Source organism: Ambystoma mexicanum, chromosome 5p, assembly GCF_040938575.1.
Source record: "Ambystoma mexicanum isolate Mex_15411 chromosome 5p, UKY_AmexF1_1, whole genome shotgun sequence".
NCBI lineage: Eukaryota > Metazoa > Chordata > Amphibia > Caudata > Ambystomatidae > Ambystoma > Ambystoma mexicanum.
In genome coordinates, this window is record NC_090930.1 from 466280636 (window position 1) to 466304277 (window position 23642).

The 23642-nt window shown below is 44.7% G+C and overlaps 1 protein-coding gene across 3 annotated transcripts in view; it reads right to left on the bottom strand.

The window, feature by feature from the left end:
- Positions 1–270: 270 nt before the first annotated feature.
- LOC138481024 (UAP56-interacting factor-like) overlaps positions 271–23642 on the bottom strand; it is an 802147-nt gene continuing 778775 nt past the window's right edge. For all 3 annotated transcript variants that reach the window (XR_011274186.1, XM_069612875.1, XM_069612876.1), the window contains one exon: positions 271–974. Coding sequence is in view for 1 of the 3 variants with exons in the window: in XM_069612875.1 (XP_069468976.1) it covers positions 879–974 (96 nt within the window). In the remaining 2 variants the exon portion in view is untranslated. The remainder of the gene's footprint in view (positions 975–23642) is intronic.

A 23642-nucleotide genomic window follows, 5' to 3' on the forward strand; every position in this document is an offset into this window, starting at 1 on the left:
ATTAACTTGATGTGCAAGCACTGAAGCAACATCTGGTTATCAGTGCTTACAACCTGTGTGATGAGAAAAGACAAAGAGCACCCATAGGACTCAGAAAACAGAGTGGTCTATGTGCACAATCCACCTTTCCACAGAGACACTAGAGCACAACTGATATCAATATTGAGAAACTGTCAGCTCTTCAAACTCTGACCCTCTGAAATGCCAATCTTCCTTCAGAAGTTCTCTGGCACTGCATCAAAACATGCTCAGCAACTGAATCTTAGACAATTGAAGACACTATCCGTTTTAATGCCATCATTCAACCCATCAACTCACAAAATGCAATCATTATCATATTTGTAGATTACACAGTTAAAATATGTAATTCCTCGGTCAAGTATGTTTTAGTGTACAAATGTAACATTACCATTGTATTTCTCAGTATTCAATGGACAACATAAGGAAAACAAGGAAAACTTGAAGATCTGTGCCAATGCGCATATTTTGGTGGCATACTGAGTTACAAGTACTTTTGAGATTTCTTAAACCATGTAGCTTGGTTTACAACAGAAATTTGAACATTATATCCATTTATATTCTTATAGTCAACAATTTCTTGACATTTTAGTGAGGGCCTGCAAGCTGTTTCAATATTTTCAGCCTTTGCCATCCCATATTTTCTCTGCATTTTAAATCCCACTTACCATTCAACAAAGAAAAAGTATAGGTTTAAGTACACAGAACATTAATATTTTTAACCCTTAATTCAGAAAAGTGTAATACTATATAGTCTATTAAACAGTGGTATGTTCTTTACTTGGAAAGAAAACATAAATAAACCTTCGTTTTGCAAATTAAATATGTAATGTCAAATTAACCGCGGATCAACTTGAACATTAAACAAGTGTCACTGTCCGTCCCCCGTTCGTCACTGCTGTATATTTTCGTGTAGCCTTCAGCGTTGAAAATCTCTCATTCAAAGTAAAAGGAGTCTGCAATAAAACAAAGGTTTGATTAATGGTACAATGATATACAGACATTTCTGTATTCAGTTTATAGCAACTGAAGCACACGAATACCATAGTTTTAGCATCACCTATAATGTTCTTTAACATGTACGAAAATCAGCGAAGCATTAAAAACTGCAGAATACGGAGCTTACATAAAATACTACGCAAGAGAAAACAGTATCAAATCATGAGCTCCTTGTAGAGGCGCATTTAGCACTCGGACAAGGGCCCTTCCGATCTCAATTAAAAGGCAAACAGCCAGGGCTGCACGAGGCCCACTACAGAGATCTTATCTTTGTTAAAGGCCTGCTTGCTAAGACCTTTAAAATGGGCGGTGAGTAGTTATGTTAATAGATAAATATCAGTGACCATTACTGTGGCTTTTTTTCTCTGATTCGATAAGGTTTTAATAAGCTACGATTGTTTGCAGATTGGTCTAGCACACGTTTGCCTACCTACAGTTTTGATTAATCCATCTTTTACTGATCCCCCCCCCCCAGACAGATTTTTTGCCGCAAAATACAGATGTTAAAATGGGGTAAGGTGTATATGGGATTGGGGTAATAAAGGGAGAGTTAAAGGGAGGGTGGCCCACAGACACGTGGGCCCGCCCACATCCCCTGGAATTTCGGGTCAAATAAGTGGAAAAGTCATTAAAAAAAAAAAAGAATGCCAAAATTGTAGGTCGGCAAAAAATATTCGATAATTCTTCATAGAACCGGGAGATTATATATCATGGGGTTACAGAACAAGCGGCAAGCAGTGTGAAACAATGACCTTGCCATGCATTTTATTTATTTGTGTCGTTAGATTCTTTGTAGGTTCTTATTAATTTGCCTACTGGAACTTCTATGCTTCCAGTCACGATAAGGATAATAAAGCAGCAATCAGATGGGGTAAATTCTGCATGTACAACGGAGTGGAAAAGTGGTGAAAGCGATTACCAACACCTTTTATGTCACAGGATTTTGTCAAATTTGGCAGCTGAAATTGGAGAGCAGAGCAAACTTAAAACCTTTGCTTACTCTTCCAGATCCGCCTGTCAAATCTGCTTAAATTTTCAACAGCATGGATTCCTGTGGTGGTAAAAGCATATAGTAGAAAAGTGAAGGGTAAAGTTGATTTCGCTTGTGTTTTATTATTTACTTTACCACTAGATGGTGAAACAATTAACATTGTATGCAGGGAACCTTTTGCACTAAATTGCAAACAGACGTGGTCCCTTCTGTGCAACTTAGTATTCAAAACAACTGACCCCAATGCACCTTTTGATCAACATGTTTCTACATTGAGCTATATATTATCAGATTGTTTTATCATGTGATGTAAGCACTCCTAAAGTCATCTGTATAAAACGGACTTATTTTTGCTCTTCAAAGCCTAACATTAATACATATGTGTACCAACTTGAATTTCGGCTTCAACACCTTAACAAAGGGTGTGATCCTATCAAAATCATTTAATCTCACTGTGCAAGACCTGCCAGACTTGTCTAGACGTTTTTCAGTTCGCAGTGTACACTATTCCAAATAAGCCTCACTTAAGGTTTAATAGACTAGTTTTGCTCCACATATAATAGTGACTCTTCACTTGTATCATAGAAAGTAGGCGATGCTGTTTCCAAACGCGTATAACGCAGTGATGCTATTGGTTACATTTCCAATTGTTCTTGCATCCTGGCTCCGTTTCCAGCATGCTAGCATTCCTGACACCCTCAACTCAGTTAAAAATGTTCTGTAAATATGCAGCAAAAATACAATTTTGTGCTTCAAAATGCCATTTATTGAGCCACAAAATGTCCCATTACATGCTGCAGTATTCTGGGGGTGTCTATCTTTCACAACAAGATGCCCAGACCCGAAGCTCCTCCTCAGTGGCCAACTGGGTGTAACCACAGTGTTGATGGCCATATTGTAGGAGCGCGCTGTAGCAGAGATGGAATAAAGGTTGCAAGCCTTGTTCAGTTCTCACTCAGAAAAGCAGGCATCATTCTCCAAACTCCCCAGTCAGGCCAAAAAGACATGGTGGGGTTACGGTGGAGTGGTGGTAACCCGGAACTGTGGTAAGGAGAAGTGGATGGAAGGTGGGTGGATATGAAATTTGAAGGGCGTGTGGATGAAATAGAAAGGGGAGAGCAGATGGGAAGACTGGTATATTGGTGTCTCCTCACTACTTGTCTTGCTCCTCTTTGAGTCTGGGTTTGTGCAGGGTTTTTTCCAGGTCAGTTTATGCATTTATCATAAAAAGGTACACAACTTGTATTCTCGGGGTATGGTTATTATAATTAACCTCTCAGGCTTTTGCTAGGGGTCTGCCGTGAAGAGTTCATTTTTCATGCTGTGGCAAAGGCAGTTTTCCTTGTGGGGAAAGGGAGAGCGAATGGAAGGTAATGAGAGTAGTAGATCTAAGGTGAGTAGGATGGGGACAAATGAAAGATGGAGAGTAGCGATGGCAAGGTGAAATCAATGGGGATTATGGAAGGAGATGAGGGAGCGGATGGAAGAGCAGAGAAGAACATCTTGGAAGGGATTAACACGAGAGGCGAAAATGAGGCTTTTCCACTTGAACACGTCGAGTGATCCTGGATAAATTACTGTCAGCAAAACCTGGTGAGGTGACCAGAATTTTTACAGCCAGCAATACCCCTAAATACACAACTTGAGCAGTACAAAAGAGAACTTACAATACATGGAACATTTGTTCCTAAAGCGCATCAATGTCACACTTTCCTTAAATCGGCCACTGGTTAGCGGAACCCATTTTCTTTAGACCGTTTTAGTTCTATCCGTTTAATCAGTGGCATTTTCCACATTAATTCCTGGTGTTCTCAATGATCTGAAAAAGCCTCATTGCCGCTGACGAGCAATACACAAACCACGTCACCTATAGTATGGCAGAAGTTAATTATTTGAGGATGGCGTCTCAATTGAGCACTCGCATGGAGTGGAGCTCGAAATTAATCTTAGCTAGGAACGCCATCAGTGCGGGAGCTGGAAAACTGCAAGAAGCAGAGCTAAAAATGCCTTCCAATTGTTCTCACTGTAAACACCTTCTCTTAAGAAGAAGCATCCACATTTGAGAAGCAAGTTAAAAGACTGGCATTGAGAAAAATGTGCATATCCTTAATAACATCGCCAGCATGGGACTCTCAACAAACACACTTTAGGCTTGTAGATCTCTAGATGTCAGGCTGAAGGACTCCATATGATATATGGCATTTATAACGCGCCGATACGCAAGTGTTTCAAGGAGGTGGTACTTAAGAGTCCCAATAAATGAGTGTGGAAGCAATAAATATGAGTTTGTGTCATCTAGACTCATTTGCATAATGAATAGTGTAAGCATCCTGTACAGACACTTCACAGGAGGGCTGCAATTCATTTAATAAACGTATTAACACATTTAAACAGGGTTGCCATACTTTTAAAGGGACAGTAAAGGCAGAACATTTGGATTTCCACTAACAATCCGTCTCGAAACACGGATTCATTTGCTTCTAAGCAGCAGTGGGTGTTTTGGCAACTGCATGAGCCAACACGCTGACTAGCAACCCCATTCATAAGACATGTGCACAAGTCAGATTGGCTAAAACGGCATGAACTTGTACAGTAGGAGTTTGAGCGTGCTTTTGACAAAGGGATTATAGTCCCTAGAAAGAGGCAGAGCTCCCACTGTTGGAAAAACGCCCACCAACCCCATGTTTCTATTCCATTATACCTAAACCTAAGAATGGCAAGATGTCACCCACTCAAAAGCAGAACTATTTTACTTTTAATGAGACAGGTGCAGCAGTTCTGAAAAGGACAGTGCCATGGAATTGTACTTTTCACGTCCAAGTACTTGCATATGCTTTCATTGCCAGCATACACACCAAGAATAAAATGGGCATGTAAGGGAGCTTCTTTTTTCATTTTTATTTATTAGCATTTGGTTTCAAAAACAAACTTTTATTACAAAACAGTTAACTTAAAAGATAATAAAAAACACAATTCACATTGTGCAATCAATTTACCAGGGGCAACCCCCAATGTCTCACATGTGATAATATTTCAAATGGGCTATTACAGAGCCTCAGCTGGAAATCCATTATGCTACTTCAGATTCGACTTTCCGCTAGTTAAGTTCCTCAATAACCGTAAATGCTTCGTTCAAGAAGGCTAATAATGCCAGTGTTAAGGAAACTCGTTCTCCTAGCATTAACCGGATCCACCATTCTGCTGAAAGAGTTGTTAAGGGATAAAAAAAAACGCCCCAGCCACTTTGACCTTACGTCTCTCAGGCCAGGGCACATCAATGTTAAGTGGTACAAGGACACTTTTGGATTTACATAGTCTGCATTGATCGTCTTGCAATTCTTTCTCCTTTTCTACTTCCATCACTGGTATCAGAATAAGGTGGAAGCGCATGAACTGACCACGCAGGTACCTAGACAAGGTAATCTAGACAAATAGCTTGGGACCGTGGCCCTGGACCGTATGTCCGGGAAGTTGTTCCCATAGAGCTTAGAATTTCTCCTGTTCTACAGTGTCTCTATCCAGTCCAGGTCCTATAACTTCATTTTTACCAGTGCTGGGTTCACCAAGAAGCTAGCTTCAGATTCATTCATGTCCGTCAGTATAGCTATACAAGCCGACAACCAGGCCAACAATAACTGGTCGGTTGTGTTAATCATGGCTTTCTTTAGGACTACAAAACCTCCCTCAGTATTTTCCATAAAGCACTTATGGAAAAATCACTAGGTTTTCCACACTGTAAGGGTATACAATGAGGAAAGTCCCATTTCTGCCCTTATGACCTGGATAGGGACACAATTAGGTAAAGATAAAACTCCTCTCCAAAAAATGCCTTTGAGTTTAGGCCAGACCCCGGCGGACATAGTGAAGGATGCCTTCGCACCGCAAATCAAGATTGGCAACACTTTCAGATGGTAAAATGAATTCACTGGAGACAAAATGAATTTGCAATGCCATGCCTGTATCAACCGTGCCTGGGCTGCTAAGTTCCTTGACTTGCTTTGAAGCGGGGTTTCCCCTCTGGGCGTCGACGGCGCTCTCATTTAGGCACATGGCCAGGTACGTTAAGGAAGCCACTTTCAAGATCTTTTCCCCATTTACGTACCAGGAATTCTCTTTGCCCTTTTTTTCAGCCAAAGGTCAGGATCCTAGATTTTTGAACATTTATTCTTAGGCCATTGGACTCCACATAGCACACCAATGCATCCAATTGCCTTTGTAGGCCCACCTGAGTCTGATCTCAAAGAATCAGATCGTCTGCATGAAGTAAGCGACTGATAGGTACTCCAGCTATGCGTGGTGGAAAGCTTCTGATGTTTTTGAAGGCATTCCTGATGTCTGATATGAATACATTGAACATACCTGGGGTTAGGGGCAGCCTTGCTTCATACAAATGGGTTCTGGCAAATTTCCAGTACGGTCTAACCTCGTGCGGACAGCCACAGTTTTTTAACTTCGCCCATAGGGTTTGTCTGTCAACAGTGTCAGAAAGCCTGCGCCAAGTCGATTGACACAAGACTTATTTCAGTGCTGTTCTTCCTCTTAGCTCTGGACTTTAGGATGTTAATCAAAAAAAGATTCAGAGCAGTCCCTATCCCCTTCACGAACCCTGCTTGCTATTGGTCGCAGTGTTTTGACTATTTGCTCTAGGTCGTGAGGGAATCTAGAATCAATGATCCAAAGATTTTGCCAATTACATCAAGTAAGGCGATCGCCCTATAATTATTAGGATTGGACCTTTCATCCTTTTTAAAGACTGGCACAATTATGGTACTTGTCCAAGACGCTAATATTCTTTCTGCACTCTTGATTTTCCCAAAGAGGTCGCACATCCTGTTAACCCATTTAACCTGTTCTTTCTTTCACATTAAAATTCGTAATTCCATCGGGACCTGCAGCTTACTAGCTTTCCGAATTAAGGTCAAGATCGCACTCCTCTTGGTCGAAAAAGTCCAGGCTCTTGCCGGGCTCTCCTCAGTGATTTCTGGATTATCCGACTTTAAAAAGTGTTCTTTTGAAAAAATTATTTTTATTAGTTTTCATACATATAAATGCATAACATAACGATGTATAACAATTCATACTCCTTCCCAATTCATTTCCCTTTTCATTCCACAGTGCCTCTTTCAATTTCATAACACACATGAATATTCCTAAAGTTCATTATTCAACAATAATTGATGGGAGGGAAAGTTAAATCTTTGGCAAGAATGTTGGAGGAGAAGTACAACCAAGAGAGAGAAACAACAAAAAAAAAGGGAGTCGGTAAGCCATCAATTCATAAAGTCAGCATCAAGCATTCATGAAGTGTCTCATAAGTTGCGGTTGAAAAAATATATGCTCTCTGTCCGAAACATAGTCCAAAAATGGGCTCCAAATTCTCATTAACTTAGGGAGTTTCCCCTTAAACATGGCTGTAAGTTTCTCCAGGCCTAGTAGCTACCATGCTTTTACCCACCAGTATGCTATATGTGGTCCCTCCACAGCTTTCCAAAATCAGGCCTTGTGATTCGGGCAGCAATAAGTAATTGAGAGATTAGGGCTGCCCTGTGTCCCGTCATCGGAAAGGACCCATCTTCTGGTGCATCTCTCAATACCAACACTCTTGGATCCATGGGGAGCAGAGATCCCGTGATTTCTTTGATTTTAGACCTCAACTCCAACCAGAATGTTTGAATAACTGAGCAGTGCCACCACATGTGGCCCAAATCCCCCGTTCCCCACACCCATGCCAACATGATATGATAGTTTATTTATATAGCGCCTAACACAATGTGTTTCAAAGCGCTTCAGGGCAAGGGAGGGAACAAGGGAAAATACAATGACATTCTTACAGGCTATGAACAGTAAGGATGTGAAACTATCGTACTCGGCCTGACGACATTTCAGATAGTGCAAGAGCTAAGACATAGATAAGGAAGGGAGGGGGACAGTGGGAAGGAAATGGAAACAGACAGGCGACTACCGTACTAGGCCTGACGACATTTCTGGTAGAGCCGGAGAAAAATAAAAGGTGAGGGAGAGGGGTGCAGAAAGGGAGGGCAGGAACAAAACAAGCGACTATCGTACTAGGCCTGTCAACGTTTCAGAGAGTGCTGGACGTAGGGGGGAGGAACCAGTAAGGGGATGGGGGAGCGACAGACGAGGTTGCTATCATACTAGGTCCAGGGACAATTCTGATAGAGTAAGTGCATAGAAGAAAGTAGGGGGAAGAGGGGAGGAGATAGGAAAAGGGGGAGGGGAGGAGAGAACAGAGAGTAAGCAGTCAAAAAGAGTGGAGAGGCAAGAGGGGAGAGTGAAAACAATTGCAGAAATCAATAGTAACACAATGTTGCAAGCCAGGATACACGATGAAGATGGGAACAGCATGATTCAGGGCCACCATGAGTACAAGATGCAAAGGAAGTCCAGCATGAGAGTTGAGAAAGGGTGACGCACCGTGAATCAATGAAGTCCATAAAAGTCAAATCCAGCATTGGCCACAAAACGGTGATGGTGAAACCAGAATGCATCAGGACAGACTCCTGTGTGTGGGAAGGGGGGGGCACAAGGAAACAACACGGGGGGACCAGAGAGGGTGGGGATGGCCTGTTGGGACAGAGGGTGTAAACACATGTTGGTGCATGCTTACCTGCTGTCTTAGCAGGGGGCCGGACCCTGGATCCTCCTGGTCCGAACAGGTCCAAACAGGAATTGCCCTTTTCTTTGACTGCCCTTCGCTTTGGACGCCTGGGCGAGAGACACCCTTGATCTAAGAGTTAAGAGCAGGAAGGAAGAGGCAGGGCTAAGAAGGTGGGTGGTGCTTAGGCCAGGTGACCTAGATCCACTTGTACCTGGATGTCCTGGATGCATTGCGTGAAGTCTACTTGGAGGCAAGTACCACCTGAAACAAACTTTAATGGCGTTCTCCTTCACTATGGTACATCGTGAACTCTTCTGGGCCCTATGCTAAATCTGCTGCCACGACTCCTGCGATTGCTAAGCCCAGTTCCCTCTCCCAAGTCAACATAGAAGGGAGTTTCTCCTCCAAAGGAGCATTTTCTAAAAGTCTGTAGCATGTGGATAATTTGTGGGATTGCTCTCCCTCTAGAACCTTAAATTCTATACCGACCGGGTTTTCACACTTACATACTACGGGGGCTGCAGGGGTTTCCCCCGCAACCCCCACTCACTATACTGTGTGGCATAGTGAGCGGGGTGTTGCGGGGGACACCCCTGCAGCCCCCGTTTCTTTTTTTTTGCGGGTGTGCGGCGGGGTTCTCCCCCGCAACACCTCGCTCACTATGCCACACAGTATAGTGAGCGGGGTGTTGCGGGGGAGAACCCTGCAGTCTTTTTTTTTTTACTTACCTGCGATGCTACCCCCAAAGGGTCAAACGTTTGGTGTTCGAACCTTTGGTGGTAGTATTTTTCGGTCGTTTTGTATGGTCGGACCTTTTTTTTCGGTACGATCGTACAAAACCTGATCTGGCACCTAGGCCCGGGGTGAATGCAGGATTCTGGGTGATGGGGGAAAATGGGCCCAAACCTGACACAATACCCCTCTGTGTGCATGCCCTGCCCCAACTTCGGAGTGTGGCTAATCTGTTGGGTAGCAACTCCCCTCGGTATCTCTGAACCTCCTTGGGGAGAAATGGAAAATGAGCCAGGGGGAACGGAGCCATCACCTGTTCAATCTCTTGCCATTTGGGAGGCTCCAATAAGTTTCCCCAAGTTAACAACATTGCTACTTGAGCTTCCTTATAATAGCGCGAAATTGAGGGGGGACCCAACCCGCCCACCATTTTCCCTCTTGTGAGGAGCCTACAAGGGACCCTTGGTTTTTTCCCCCTTCAGATAACATATGAGCTCATTCTCGGGAATAAGTACTGGCAGGGAATGAAATGCATAAAGAAGTTTCGGGACAAGGGACATCTTGACCGTGCTAACCCGGCCTAACCACAAAATCTCCTGAGAGTCCCAGCGATGAAGCCACTCTTTGGCTTCCTTAAGTAGAGCAGGGATTTTCGCCTTATAAAGGGCAGCATAAGTCGGGATCAGTTTTATTCCCAAGTAAGAGATATCCGTAGCAGACCATGGAATTTGGAATGTTGCCTCTATGTCATCTAAACTAGAGGGATTTTCAGTTAAAGCCATTCCTACAGATTTGGTTGGATTCACCTCAAAGCCAGAGATCGAGGCAAACCGAGCTAGGAGTTCCATAAGAGGCGGAATAGAGCTGGGGGCATCGTTCAAGAAACAAAGCAAATCATCCGCATATAAAGCCACTTTATGATATTGCCCCGCCACTTCAAAGCCAAGAATTTCTGGATGGAGTCGGATATGTTGGGCCAAGGGCTCCATCACCAAGGCGAAGACAAGAGGCGACAGGGGGCAGCCCGGTCTGGTGCCTTTACCTAAAACAATCAACTCTTACTCATTCTAACTCTAGTTGAAGGAATTTGAAAATTCGAGAGAATCAATTTTGAAAACCAAGAGCCAAATCCATACCCTTCTAATGCTGCTTCCAAATACCCCCAGGACATGCTGTCAAACGCCCTGTGGGCATCTAAAGATAATAAGGACAGTCTCCCGGGGATCTTCGGGCCAAGGCAATCAAGTCTATAGCTTGGCGGACATTATCGTTTGTTGATTGGTTACGTTTAAACCCCGTTTGGTTATTCCTCATCAGCGATGGGAGTATTCCTCCTAACCACCCGCAATTATTTTACCCAACAGTTTTGCATCTGTGTTTAACAGCGCAATAGGCCGATAAGAAGCACAATCCACAGGATCCTTCCCCGGTTTCAGAAGCAGTGTTGTGGCCAATTCAGCCATTGATTTAGTCACTGTGCCCGCTGCCCAAACAACATTTTGTGAAGTAGGGGGAAAGCACAGTCTTAAAGGTTTTATAAAATGTATTTGTTAGGCCGTCCGGAGCCTCGGAGCCTTACCTAGAGGAAGGGATCGAAAAGCTGCATCCGTCTCTTTCAGCATGATCGGTTCTTCCAAAAGCCCACATAGCTCCGGAGAAACCGGAGGAAGTTGCGCCTCTCGTATAAATTTACAAGCTAGCAGTGGATCGGTGTGGTGAGGAGCTGAGTTGTTATACCGAAAAAGTAATCACATAGCCGAATGATACGTATAATATGTTGGCCAGAAGCGAATCGCATCATGTGACAAACATCGCAATCCGAGAAACCCGAATGTAACCATAGGGAGTCCATTTTGTGTAATGCCGGCCATTTTCTTTTTTTTAACGCTTTGCAAATGTATTCTATGCTTTAGATCCGCACACGGTGCAAGGCCACGGCTTGAACTTGGATCCTGTTGCATGTGCTTTGCCACGTTGCTTGGGAGCTGTTGCTGCAGCCGCCGCGTCAGTAAAACAAACTGAGGGTATGGTTTTAGGTCACTCTTAACAGTGATGGTACCTCATTCAGTAGACGTTCTTTTAAATAGAACGCAGAGGCAACATTTCACATCCGCCAGACTAACAAGGTATGAAATTATCCTATTTGCACCGCAGATTCAAATTAAGAGATGTTGCGCTCTAAATCTGGCCGAGTTAATGCCCCCTCCCAATGAAAATGGGGGTGAGAAACAATTCTCAGATGATTGCTTAATGATTACTGAGCAAGAGACAAAAGGAAGAATTAATTTAACTGATACTCCACGGAAAGAGCCAGATGGAGAACTGTTTTGTGACGGCTCTTGTTTTAAATTACCGAATGGCACATCAACTGCTGCTTATGCCATTACAACACTGAAAACTATTGTAGAGAGCAAACAAATCCCACATAACTCAGCACAAGCTGCGGAAATAATAGCATTAACCAGAGCACGTGAAACTTCTGCAAACCTCAGTGTAAACATATATACATGACAATCAGTATGAATTTGGGGTGGTCCACAATTTTGGTCGATTATGGGCTGAAAGGGGTTTCCTCATGTCGCATCGAACCAAAATTCAACACGGCACTTCCATAGTGAGACTTGTCAGCACTTGCGCTTCCCAAGCAATTAGCAATAATGAAATGTGAAGCACATAAAAAGATAAAGTGTAATGTAGGAAAGGGAACGCATTTAAAGACCGAATCGCAAAACAAACTGTCATTGATTTGCACACAAAAATGTATGTCGAAACAGAAGGAGTGTCCCGCATGATAGAGGACGGATTTAAAACAGTTAAAGAAATACAAGCAGAAGCCACTCCAGATGAAATAAAACAATGGTCCGAGGGTCCAGCAGCATTAGATTCTGAGGGTTGTTGGGTGGACAAACAAAATAACAGATGGATGTTGCCAAATGCCAATGTGATGGCAATGGTTACTATGGAACAGATAGGGATTGAGCGGGCACTGCTAATTAGCTAAATCTTGAAGCAGATGATGAGTACTCCAATGTTGTTTGTGGGGTGCAGCCCACTAACTTGTGCTACCGTGTGACAGCACAAAAAATGTGAACTACGTGAAAAAAGGACCTAGGCAATGTTGCCTGCGGTGTGGGCCGCACACCCTAATATCCCGTTGGGATTCTTCGAATTTTATACTATCTTGGTATTCCAATAAAGAAATTGTTTAATGCGTAAGTTGTCCAATTTATTCATTAATCTTCAAAAGTTATTATCATTGCTTCTCTATAAGCAAAACATCATCATGATGGCCAATGCATTTCGGACTAAATAGTCCTTCATCGGGGCCTTATCTAATCAACATTGTGGTCCAATTAAAAAAAACATCCATATTGATTGGATTATGAACATAATCAAAAATACATCGGATTAAGTGAAACATAACAGGTCAAAAATGCAAAACATAAACCAAAAATGTACATTGTAACAAAACAGGGTACCCACATACATAGATACAAGACATGCACGAACAGTTGAGAAAAGAGAAAAGAAAAATAAGACAAAATATACATAATAAGTCATCATTAGACATGTCTTACATCATGCTGTACAATATAGCCATCGTTTCTAACATGCGTTTACCACTTTGTCAAATACCACATTTCATGTTTGTGATGGTGTGTATGCACTGATATCTACATGTGCTTCATGCAAGAGTAATCGTGCTTCCCGAGTGGTTGTATGCATATATTCATTGTGACAGAAATAATGTCAGTATTAGTGACGTGATATTGAATACTGGAACCGTGAGTGAGCGCAATACAGAAAAAGTGATTCTGTCATACGACTATTATCTGACCTTTAGCGATGTTGTTTGTTGACGTGATTTCTTGCATTCCAAATAGCGGCAAAGTCGCTGTAGTTCGATTTAAAGCGTACCCCTGTACACATAAAATATAGTTACTAAACTAGCATACATTCTAGATGCACAGACTGGAATGACCATGTCTTCGGATAGTTTCACGTACCTTATGGGTCTCACTGAACCGTCTGATGCTGACTAACACTCGTTTGCTATACGCTGGCTAAGTGAACACGGTGCCGCGCTGTGAATACGAGGCTCCGGTTGCTGTGGTAACTAACTCACTCAATATGGATGCTTGACCATACTGAGGCGCCATCTTGTGAGGGGCACTCAGATAACTAACGGTCTAACGTTGCCTCTTAGTCCAGAATGAGATACTGCATAGTGTTGGGATGTCTAAAAATGTACGGGTAAGTGTGAAAGTCACGTTACTGATCAAAAAAAGAAAGAAATTTACTGTCATATCTGGAGTGAGTAACTTCAGTACGAACCGCCGTGCGAATGCGCCACGGATCACACTGAACCCATGAAAGAGATCGGAAAGATAAAAGTAGTAAAAGGACGAATGGGCAATGTGCAAGTCGGAAGGAAATCTGGACTGTACAGAATCCATTAAACACAAAAACTAATGTGAATGCTGGTCAAGAGTACGGTAGTGTACCTGGTATGTGGTATCTTTAAATGTGGTTACATTGTACACATATAAACAAAATTACAAAATGGATTGAAAACCAGAAACAGAAAGTAATCAAGATCAAATATGGAATATATCTCGCAGGTAAGATCATGAAAGCACACATGTGCATGACAGAAACTGGTAATTCAATTTAAAAGTTATTAACTTTACAGGAAGCAGTTCAAATCAAATTCCTCATTCATTCCTCTAGGTACTAATGTGTCCAACCGGTCTATCCAATAGGCCTCTCTGTTGGCTTCTTCTTTTAGGGTCAATACCAGGTTGATTGAAATTCAATACCTCTAGTAATTGAAACCTTAATTGTGCTACTGTATGGTTTTGCTGATTAAAGTGTCTAGCAACTGCTGAGTTTATGTTCTTGTTGCGTATGCAGGATTTATGTTAATTCATTCGGATTTTTAACTTGCGTCCAGTCTCTCCTACATAGTATAGACCGCATGGGCAGCGTATACAGTAAACACAGTTCTCAGTATTGCATGTACCAAAGCATTTTAGTGGAATTTTTTCTCCAGAATGGGGAACTGATACAGTGGTTCCCTTGATGATACTGTTACAGTTGTTACAATTCAAACACGGATGTGACAATTCAAACACGGATGTGTTCCTTGTTGTTTATGCTTCTGATGTGTGTCCTTGTTGCTTTTGGTGTTAACCAGAAGGTAACGTAAATTGCTGGTACGTTGGTATGCAAACACTGGCTTGGTCTGAAATAGTTCTGTGGTGCGTTCATCACTGGTAAGTATAGCCCAATATTTAGTGATGCATCTCTTTATTTGTGCACTTGGGTGGAGAATTTGGACACAAACTATTGTTGGAGCCTCTTTCTTTGCTCTTTGTTAAAGTGTACTAGCTCTGGTCTTGACTGCTACTTTTGATGCAGCTTTGTCTAATTCATGATTATACCCTCGAGCGAGTAATTTGTCCTGAAGTTTGTGTAGTTCTTGGTTAAGTTCTTCTTGATCGCTAATGATCCTTTTGAGGCGTAGCATCTGACCGTATGGTAAGTTGCGTACCATATTCTGCGGGTGGAAACTCATACGGTGTAGAAGGTTATTCCTATCTGTTGGTTTTGTGTACAATGAGGTAATCTGTTGAACTTTAACCTCCACGTCGAGGTAATGAATGTTAGGATTGCCTATTTCTGCTGTAAATTGTATTCGCGGGTCAATCTCATTGATGTAGGTGAAAAAATCTTTCAATGACTCTCGGGTACCCTTCCATATCCCGAAGATATTGTCAATATATGGTAGCCATGTTTTCAAATAATCATTCCATTCTTTTTTTTCCAGGATGTGTTTGGTTTCAAAACAATACATAAATGCATTGGCATATGAGGGAGCCATGGGGGCCCCCATCGCAGTGCCAGGTGTCTGAAGGTAGTATTCATCATCGTAAGAGAAGTAAGAATTCATGGAGATAAAATTGAGTAGAGTCAAAATAAATTCTTTGTAAGCTCCTATGTTGCCTTCCTGTAGTACGAGCCATTCTACTGCTGATTGGCCGAGGTCATGAGGTATGCTGGTATAAAGACTGTTGACGTCTATGGTGAATAAGATGTCATGTTCTTCTAACTGAATCTGTTCCAAGAAATTCAGGAAATGAGTACTGTCCTTAACATACGCGGTTGTTTTTTGTATGATCGGTTGTAAAAAATAATCAATGCAAGTACCCAAAGGTTGTAGTAGTACTCCTGTTGCTGCCACGATTGGTCTGCCTGGCGGGTTGATCAAACTCTCATGAATCTTTGGGAGTAAATAAAAGTGCAGTGTTTTGGGTCGGGAATTTTGCAGATATTGCTTGGTTTTGCTTGTTATCATACCTAATTCCTCCGCTCTTGTGAGTATAGATTTTAAGTCAGTTCTGATTCTATTGATCGGATCATGATCTATTTTTGCATAAATAGTTCGATCAGTAAGCTGTCGCATACATTCCTTTTTGTAATCCTCTGTGTTCTGGATTACTAATGCACCTCCTTTATCTGCTGGCCTTATAGTGATCTTTTCGTCTGTATACAATTCTTTGATAATGGACATTTCGCCTCTGCTTAAGTATTGTACTTAGGTGTACCAAAATGTATTTTCTTAAGGTCAGTGAGAACCATTTTCTCAAAAATGTCTATCGATGGAACTGTGATGGGAGCAACAAAAGTGCTCTTTGGTTTAAATTCGACTAGTTCTTCTAAATTTCTTTTGTCTTGTTGCTCGTTTTCAATCTCAGCAAAAAATACTTTCAGTTTTAATTTACGTGTGAGTTTGTGTAACTCAACCTTTGTGTTAAACAAATTCGTACCGTAGGTAGGTACAAATTTAAGACCTTTCTGTAATACTATGTTTTCTTGATCGCTGAGAATTCTGCTGGAGATATTAACTACTAAGTTGTCCGCGCTTGATGTCACGTCTGAACTCCCGGTCCTGAGCCTCTTCCTCTCCCCCCTCCTCTTTCTGTTTCTGGTTTTTAATCCATTTTGTAATTTTGTTTTTATATGTGTACAACGTAACCACATTTAAAGATACCACATACCAGGTACACTACCGTACTCTTGACCAGCATTCACATTAGTTTTTGTGGTTAATGGATTCTGTGCAGTCCAGATTTCCTTCCGACTTGCACATTGCCCATTCGTCCTTTTACTACTTGTATCTTTCCGATCTCTTTCAAGGGTTCAGTGTGATCCGTGGCGCATTCACACGGCGGTTCGTACTGAAGTTACCCACTCCAGATATGACAGTAAATTTCTCTCTTTTTTTGATCAGTAACGTGACTTTCACACTTACACTTACATTTTTAGACATCCCAACACTATGCAGTCTCTCATTCTGGACTAAGAGGCAACGTTAGACCGTTAGTTATCTGAGTGCCCCTCACAAGATGGCGCCTCAGTATGGTCAAGCATCCATATTGAGTGAGTTAGTTACCACAGCAACCGGAGCCTCGTATTCACAGCGCGGCACCGTGTTCACTTAGCCAGCATACAGCAAAGGAGTGTTAGTCAGCATCAGACGGTTCAGTGAGACACATAAGGTACGTGAAACTGTCCGAAGACATGGTCATTCCAGTCTGTATGCTAGTTTAGTAACAATACTTTATGTGTACAGGTGTACGCTTTAAATCGAACTACAGCGGCTTTGCCGCTATTTGGAATGCAAGAAATCACATCAACAAACATCGCTAAAGGTCAGATAATAGTCGTATGACAGAATCACTTTTTCTATATTGCGCTCACTCACGGTTCCAGTATTCAATATCACGTCACTAAAACTGACATTATTTCTATCACGATGAATATATGCATACAACCACTCAGGAAGCACGATTACTCTTGCATGAAGCACATGTAGATATCAGTGCATACACACCATCACAAACATGAAATGTGGTATTTGACAAAGTGGTAAACACATGTTAGAAACGATGGCTATATTGTACAGCATGGTGTAAGACATGTCTAATGATGACTTATTATGTATACTTTGTCTTATTTTTCTTTTCTCCTTTCTCTTCTGTTTGTGCATGTCTTGTATCTATGTATGTGGGTATCCTGTTGTGTTACAATGTACATTTTTGGTTTATAATGTTTTGCATTTTTGACCTATTATGTTTCACTTAATCTAATGTATTTTTGATTATGTTCATAATCCAATCAATATGGATGTTTTTTTTAATTGGACCACGATGTTGATTAGATAAGGCCCCGATGAAGGACTATTTAGTCCGAAATGCATTGGCCATCATGATGATGTTTTGCTTATAGAGAAGCAATGATAATAACTTTTGAAGATTAATGAATAAATTGGACAACTTACGCATTAAACAATTTCTTTATTGGAATACCAAGATAGTATAAAATTCAAAGAATCCCAACGGGATATTAGGGTGTGCGGCCCACACCGCAGGCAACATTGCCTAGGTCCTTTTTTCAAATGGTTACTATGGCTCACAGTCCAACACACATGTACGAAAAAAATGTCTCAGCACCTTGATTCTGTTTGGTATAATACAAAAATTAGACTGCTGAAAGATTGGTTAAGAATTGCATGACTTGTTTGCAACATTACAATGGGAAGGGAACAGTGACAGCAGTAGGAAGTCTTGGTCCACCATCTATGCCGTTCAAAGCCATCCCTTTTGATTTCATAGAAATTGAGAAGTTTCAAAATTATAAATATGTCCTCATAGTATTTTGTGTATTTAGCAAATGGGTGGAGGGCTATCCCCTGAAAGATTGTTCAGCCACGTCCACAGCAAAATCCATGCTAAAAAAATACTTCCCCCAGATTCGGACTACCCCGCGTCATATGGTCAGAGAATGGTCCGCATTTTATAGCGGCCGTGATATTGCAAATTTGTGCAGGCCTCCAAATTAATAAGCCATTCCATTCAGCTAGACACCCAACAAGTGCCAGTTTGGTAGAACGCCAAAACGGTATCTTGAAAAATAAATTGACTAAGATTTGCTCAGGGAGCAATTTCAAATGACCAGATGCATTGCTACTAGCTTTGCTGTGTATGCGCACAGTTGTGCAGGCAAGGACTGGCCTCTCCCCATATGAAATTCTAATGGGGAGACCAGCCACGTCCGAAAAGATTGAGGGATGTTGAGTATCCATTGCTTATTGACTACTGTAAAAAGTTGACTCAAAACTTGTGTTTGATTCATCAGCAGTTGCAGGAGGCTCTTTCTGTCAGATATACAGGTCCCAGGACGTTGTCTGCAAACAGCAGACTGGACTTTGGTGAAGAATTTTGAAAGGAAATCTTTGCTTGCACCACGCTGGAAGGGGCCTGTCCAGGTGTTGCTGGCCATGCAGACTGCAATCCGAGTGAATGGTCGAAAACATTGGATCCACGCAACACACACACGAAAATAATTCCGTTTCCTCTGCCACATGAGAAAGAGATCGATAATCCGGACGTCGAAGGCAAGACAGCTGTGCCTGATCACAAAGACATCACCGCCAAATTCCAGCCAGAATTCCTTCCTGAGCCAGAGAAAGGGCCTGGGGAGATTGCAATAAAAATTGAAAGACCAGTGTTGCCTCAACACTGTTCGACTGCTGCCTCATCATCACGAATTGGTACTGATCCTGCATCTGGAGATGACAGTGCATTGTTCATCGATCATACTGTACCTGGAGTTGTAAGGTACAATTTACGTTCACGAAATCGGAAGTAATCAGCTTTTGTTTCGCCTTTGTTTCTAGCTCACGGATAGAGCTTGGAATGGAGGTCTGGGAAAAAGGAGCGTATGAGCTGTATCGGCTGAGAGCTCTGGCACGTGGTTTCCCGGTGCTAATCATTGAAAGTGAAGGCCTTTGCAATCTGGCGTGAACAAGCGGGGGCAAATGGTACTGACACTATAAAATTGATACTTGCTCCTGCCTTTTTGGAGCTCTGTGGAGTTATCTATCAGCTGCTGCCATCTTAAGCAGGTTGACGTGAATTCGCTTGAACCTTTTGCTGCTAACGTGTGTTGCTGTGGAGAACTTTTCCGACGGACGTTGAGAAACTTTTCCTGAAATAAACTTAATAGACGATGCCTGTATTCACTCCTGCTGCCGCCTGCACCAATGCTGTCGTTGATATAGTTGATATAGACATTGACATTTGGGGGGTAATTCCTAAAATTTGGCGCACAAGTGTCGCACAGTGTGCGCGTGCGGCAGTCTCCGCCACCCGCATGCGCCAAAACCCATTTCAGCGCACAGCGTATTCATGGATTACAACATCCATAAGCAGCCGTGACGCAGTGTGGCGCAGCGACCCTGCAGCAGCGCCAGTTACTCCCCCAACCCCGCCCCGTGCACCATGACCAGCGCACAAATCCAGTACATGGTGCAAAGGCCAGTGGACCAACATACAGCCACCCAACCACGAAAACGCATGTAAAGGTCCCTGTGCACCCCTCAGAATACAGGTACCCCGCGGCAGCGAAAACGTGTGTAAAAGTCCCTGCGCACCCATCTGAATGCACAAACCCCGCTCGCACCAGGTAAATACTGTAGAAAAATCACCCCCCTGTGGCGTGGGTTGCCTGTGGGGCAAGCCCAGGGTGGATGGGGTGCCTGCGTGTATCCTCTGGGTGCGCGGGGAGCCTTACACGCGATAGGCCTAGTGCGAGCGGGGTACGTGTATTTCAGGGGTGCGCGTGAAGTATCACACGCAATAGGCGTAGTGCGAGCGGGGTACGTGTATTCTGGGGGTGCGCGGGACGTGTTACACGCAATAGGCCTAGTGCGAGCAGGGTACGTGTATTTCGGGGGTGCGCGTGAAGTATCACACGCGATAGGCCTAGTGCGAGCGGGGTACGTGTATTCTGGGGGTGCATGTGAAGTATCACACGCATTAGGCTTTGTGTGAGCTGGGTACGTGTATTCTGAGGGGTCCGCGGGACGTTTCACACGCGAGAGGCCTTGTGCAAGCAGGGTATGTGTATTTCGGGGGTGCGTGTGAAGTATCACGCGATCGGCCTTGTGCGAGCGGGGTACGTGTATTTCGGAGGTACGCGTGAAGTATCACACGCGACAGGCCTTGTGCGAGCGGGGTACATGTATTCTGGGGGTGCACGGGACGTGTTACATGTGATAGGACTTGTGCGAGAGGGGTACGTGTATTCTGAGGGGTGTCGGGGCGTTTTACACGCGACAGGCCTTGTGCGAGCGGGGTACGTGTATTCTGGGGGAGCGCGGGACGTGTTACACGCAATAGGCCTTGTGCGAGCAGGGTACGTGTATTTCGGGGGTGTGTGTGAAATATCACACGCGATAGGCCTAGTGCGAGCGGGGTACGTGTATTCTATGGGGTGCTCGGGGCGTTTTACAAGTGACAGGCCTTGTGCGAGTGGGGTACGTGTATTCTGCGGGTGCGCGGGATGTGTTACACGTGAAAGGCCTTGTGCAAGCAGGGTACGTGTATTCTGAGGGGTGTGCGGGATGTTTTACACGCGTTTTCGCTGCCACAGGAGGGGAACTTGTATTCCTGGGGTGCTCCAACGTGAATTGGCAGTGTGTGTCCTCCCAGGTGTGCCCTCTCCCCCCTCCTCAGGCCCTGCAGGAAGCCCACAAGACAGGGGACTACCCTGCAACCCTGGCCATGCCCCACAGGCAGCCAATCCACCCTGGCCATGCCCACCAGCCAGCCCACATGTCACCATGCACAAGTGAGCACCGACACATGTCCCCCTGCACCCCCACCCAGCAGTGACTGGCACCTGCCAGTAGGCCCCGACTCATGTCCCCCTACCCACCCGTGACAGGCACCTGCCAGTAGGCCCCGACTCATGTCCCCCTACCCACCCGTGACAGGCACCTGCCAGCAGGCCCCGACTCCTGCCCCCCACACACTCACCCACCCACCCAGCAGTGACCGGCACCTGCCAGCAGGCCCCAACTCATGTCCCTGCAAACCCACTCACCCACCCAGCAGTGACAGGCAACTGCCAGCAGGCCCCGACTCATGTCCCCCCACCCACTCACCTACCCAGCGGTGACCGGCACCTGCCAGCAGGCCCCAACTCATGTCTCTGCACCCCCACTCACCCACCCAGCAGTGACAGGCACCTGCCAGCAGGCCCCAACTCATGTCCCCCTCCCCCTCCGAACACGTCATGACGATCCACAATCATGGGCCTTACGGCCACCCAAATCACACCCCACGCCAACCCACTCCAAACACACAACCAGGTATTACATCTACCCCACAATGAAATCCCCATCACATGATACATCCCAAATGGCAAGTATGCACATCAACACATTTCCGTCACACCCACACAATGGGTGCATGTGAATGAGAAAACACACATCGTGACATGCATGAAACCAAAGAGAGAATACCACACATTGAAGTATGAAATAAAAATGTATTAAACACAAAAGCAAGGGAATGAAATGAAACAAGCAAGAATGGAAATAATGATCAAAAAGCTGCATGTCCAAAATATAAAATAAAACTGTAGGAAAGCAGAATCCAAATCAATCCAAAAGCACGTGTCCAAAGTGTCAGTCCGGCAAAACAAATCCATAGTGAAAAAACAAGACAAAACCATTGATCCATGGAAAAATAAAAAATAAGAAGTGAAATCCAGTGTAGAACTATTTAGAAAGTACAAATCCAGGGTCTATGAGCCCAAACATTGAAATAAAACCTACAAAAAACCCTACCTAATGAAGAACTATATACAAAAAGGTGGTGCATTGTCCAAGCGCCCCAACAGAAATAAAAACAGAAAGGAAACCTAACACTAACTATATACAATGGCGGCGGGCAAGTCCTACGGCTCACTCTGTGATGTCCCGGGCCAGAGCATCATCGAACTCCATGTCGATGTCATGGAGACGGGCCTCTGCCCTGGCCCCGAGGTCTCGCAGGGATGCAGTCATGGCCTGTTCCAAATCCCTGCGAGTTGCCTCGAGGCACTCAGCTCGCCTCAACGCCCTGCGCATGGAGAACTCCGCCCTAACCATGGTGAGCTGTGTCTCTTCCGCCCGTTGCCGCTCCGCATCTATCTGCTGGCCCAACCGCTGCCACGCGGAAGACACTCCCATTCCAGAATCCCCCAGCCCTCCGGCCGATGCCTGCCCCTCTGATGTTGATGGCCCCGAGCCATCATCGCTCCCACCTTGAGCCTACTGCTGCTGTCCATGTGCCCTGCCCGATGATGCCGGCACATCCTCCATCTGCTGGTCTCCAGTTGGTGGGGTGTCCACTCCTGCTGGACCTCTGACTCCCGACTCCGGCAGGCATGTCATCTCCACCAAGCTGGCTGTGTTGGTCGGGCCAGGTCCACAGGGGGTCCTGGTGGAATCTGGGCCGGAAGATGGCAGGGAGAACGACTGGCGCATAGTCTCCACAGAGGAGGAGAGGGCCGCCAGAGTGCTCGACACATGTAGGAACCCTCCGACCAGGGCCCCTCCCAACTGTGCCATGTTGCCACGCAGCTCTTTTCGTGATGGCTTGCGTGGTCCCCCCAGGAAGCACGCACATCATCACGAATGACACACGTGCGCAACGCGACACCAATCAGGACGGACCACATACGGTCATGGGTCTCCTCGTCCGCAGGTAGTGGAGTGCCAGATGACGTGGGCCACCCCCCTGCCTGCAGATTGGGCATCCCTGCTGGTGCAGTCACAGGGTCAGGGACAGTGACATGCACAGGCCCCTCCGCGGTGACCTGTGCTGCCTCCTGGCCCTGGACTGCAACACTGCACCATTGGTACTACCCCCACCAGGCCCCATGTGCGGCTCAGTAGCAGCAGCCTCCTCCTCTGTGTAGACCACCAACCTGGATGGCCCTGCACCGTCTTCTGCCATCCCAAGCCCCTGTGGGGGCTCACCCGGCCCTTCTGCTGCAGCCGTAGTGGCAGACGCAGCACCAGTCCCCCCGCTCCTGGATGATGGCAATTCCTGGGAGGGTGGCTGGGCCTTGCGTCGCCGCCCGGTGGAGGCATCCCCGCCACTTTGCTCCACAGTGCTGTCTCCGCCCTCTTCTTCACTCGACGCTGCATAGAGGGAGACATAGAACACAAGCATCAGGGTACTGTACAATAGTCCCCTAGACAGGAAGCAATAATACATGAGTGGCACTGTCAAACGTCACTTCCATCCTGTCCGTCCACAACACATGGGTCAATGCAGGCAACACACATTCAGAAACAGGCACGGCGCATGCAATCAACATCAGCATCCATGTACAAGGGCCTCTATTGACATAAATGTTGTCTTCAAACTCACATGCATCATG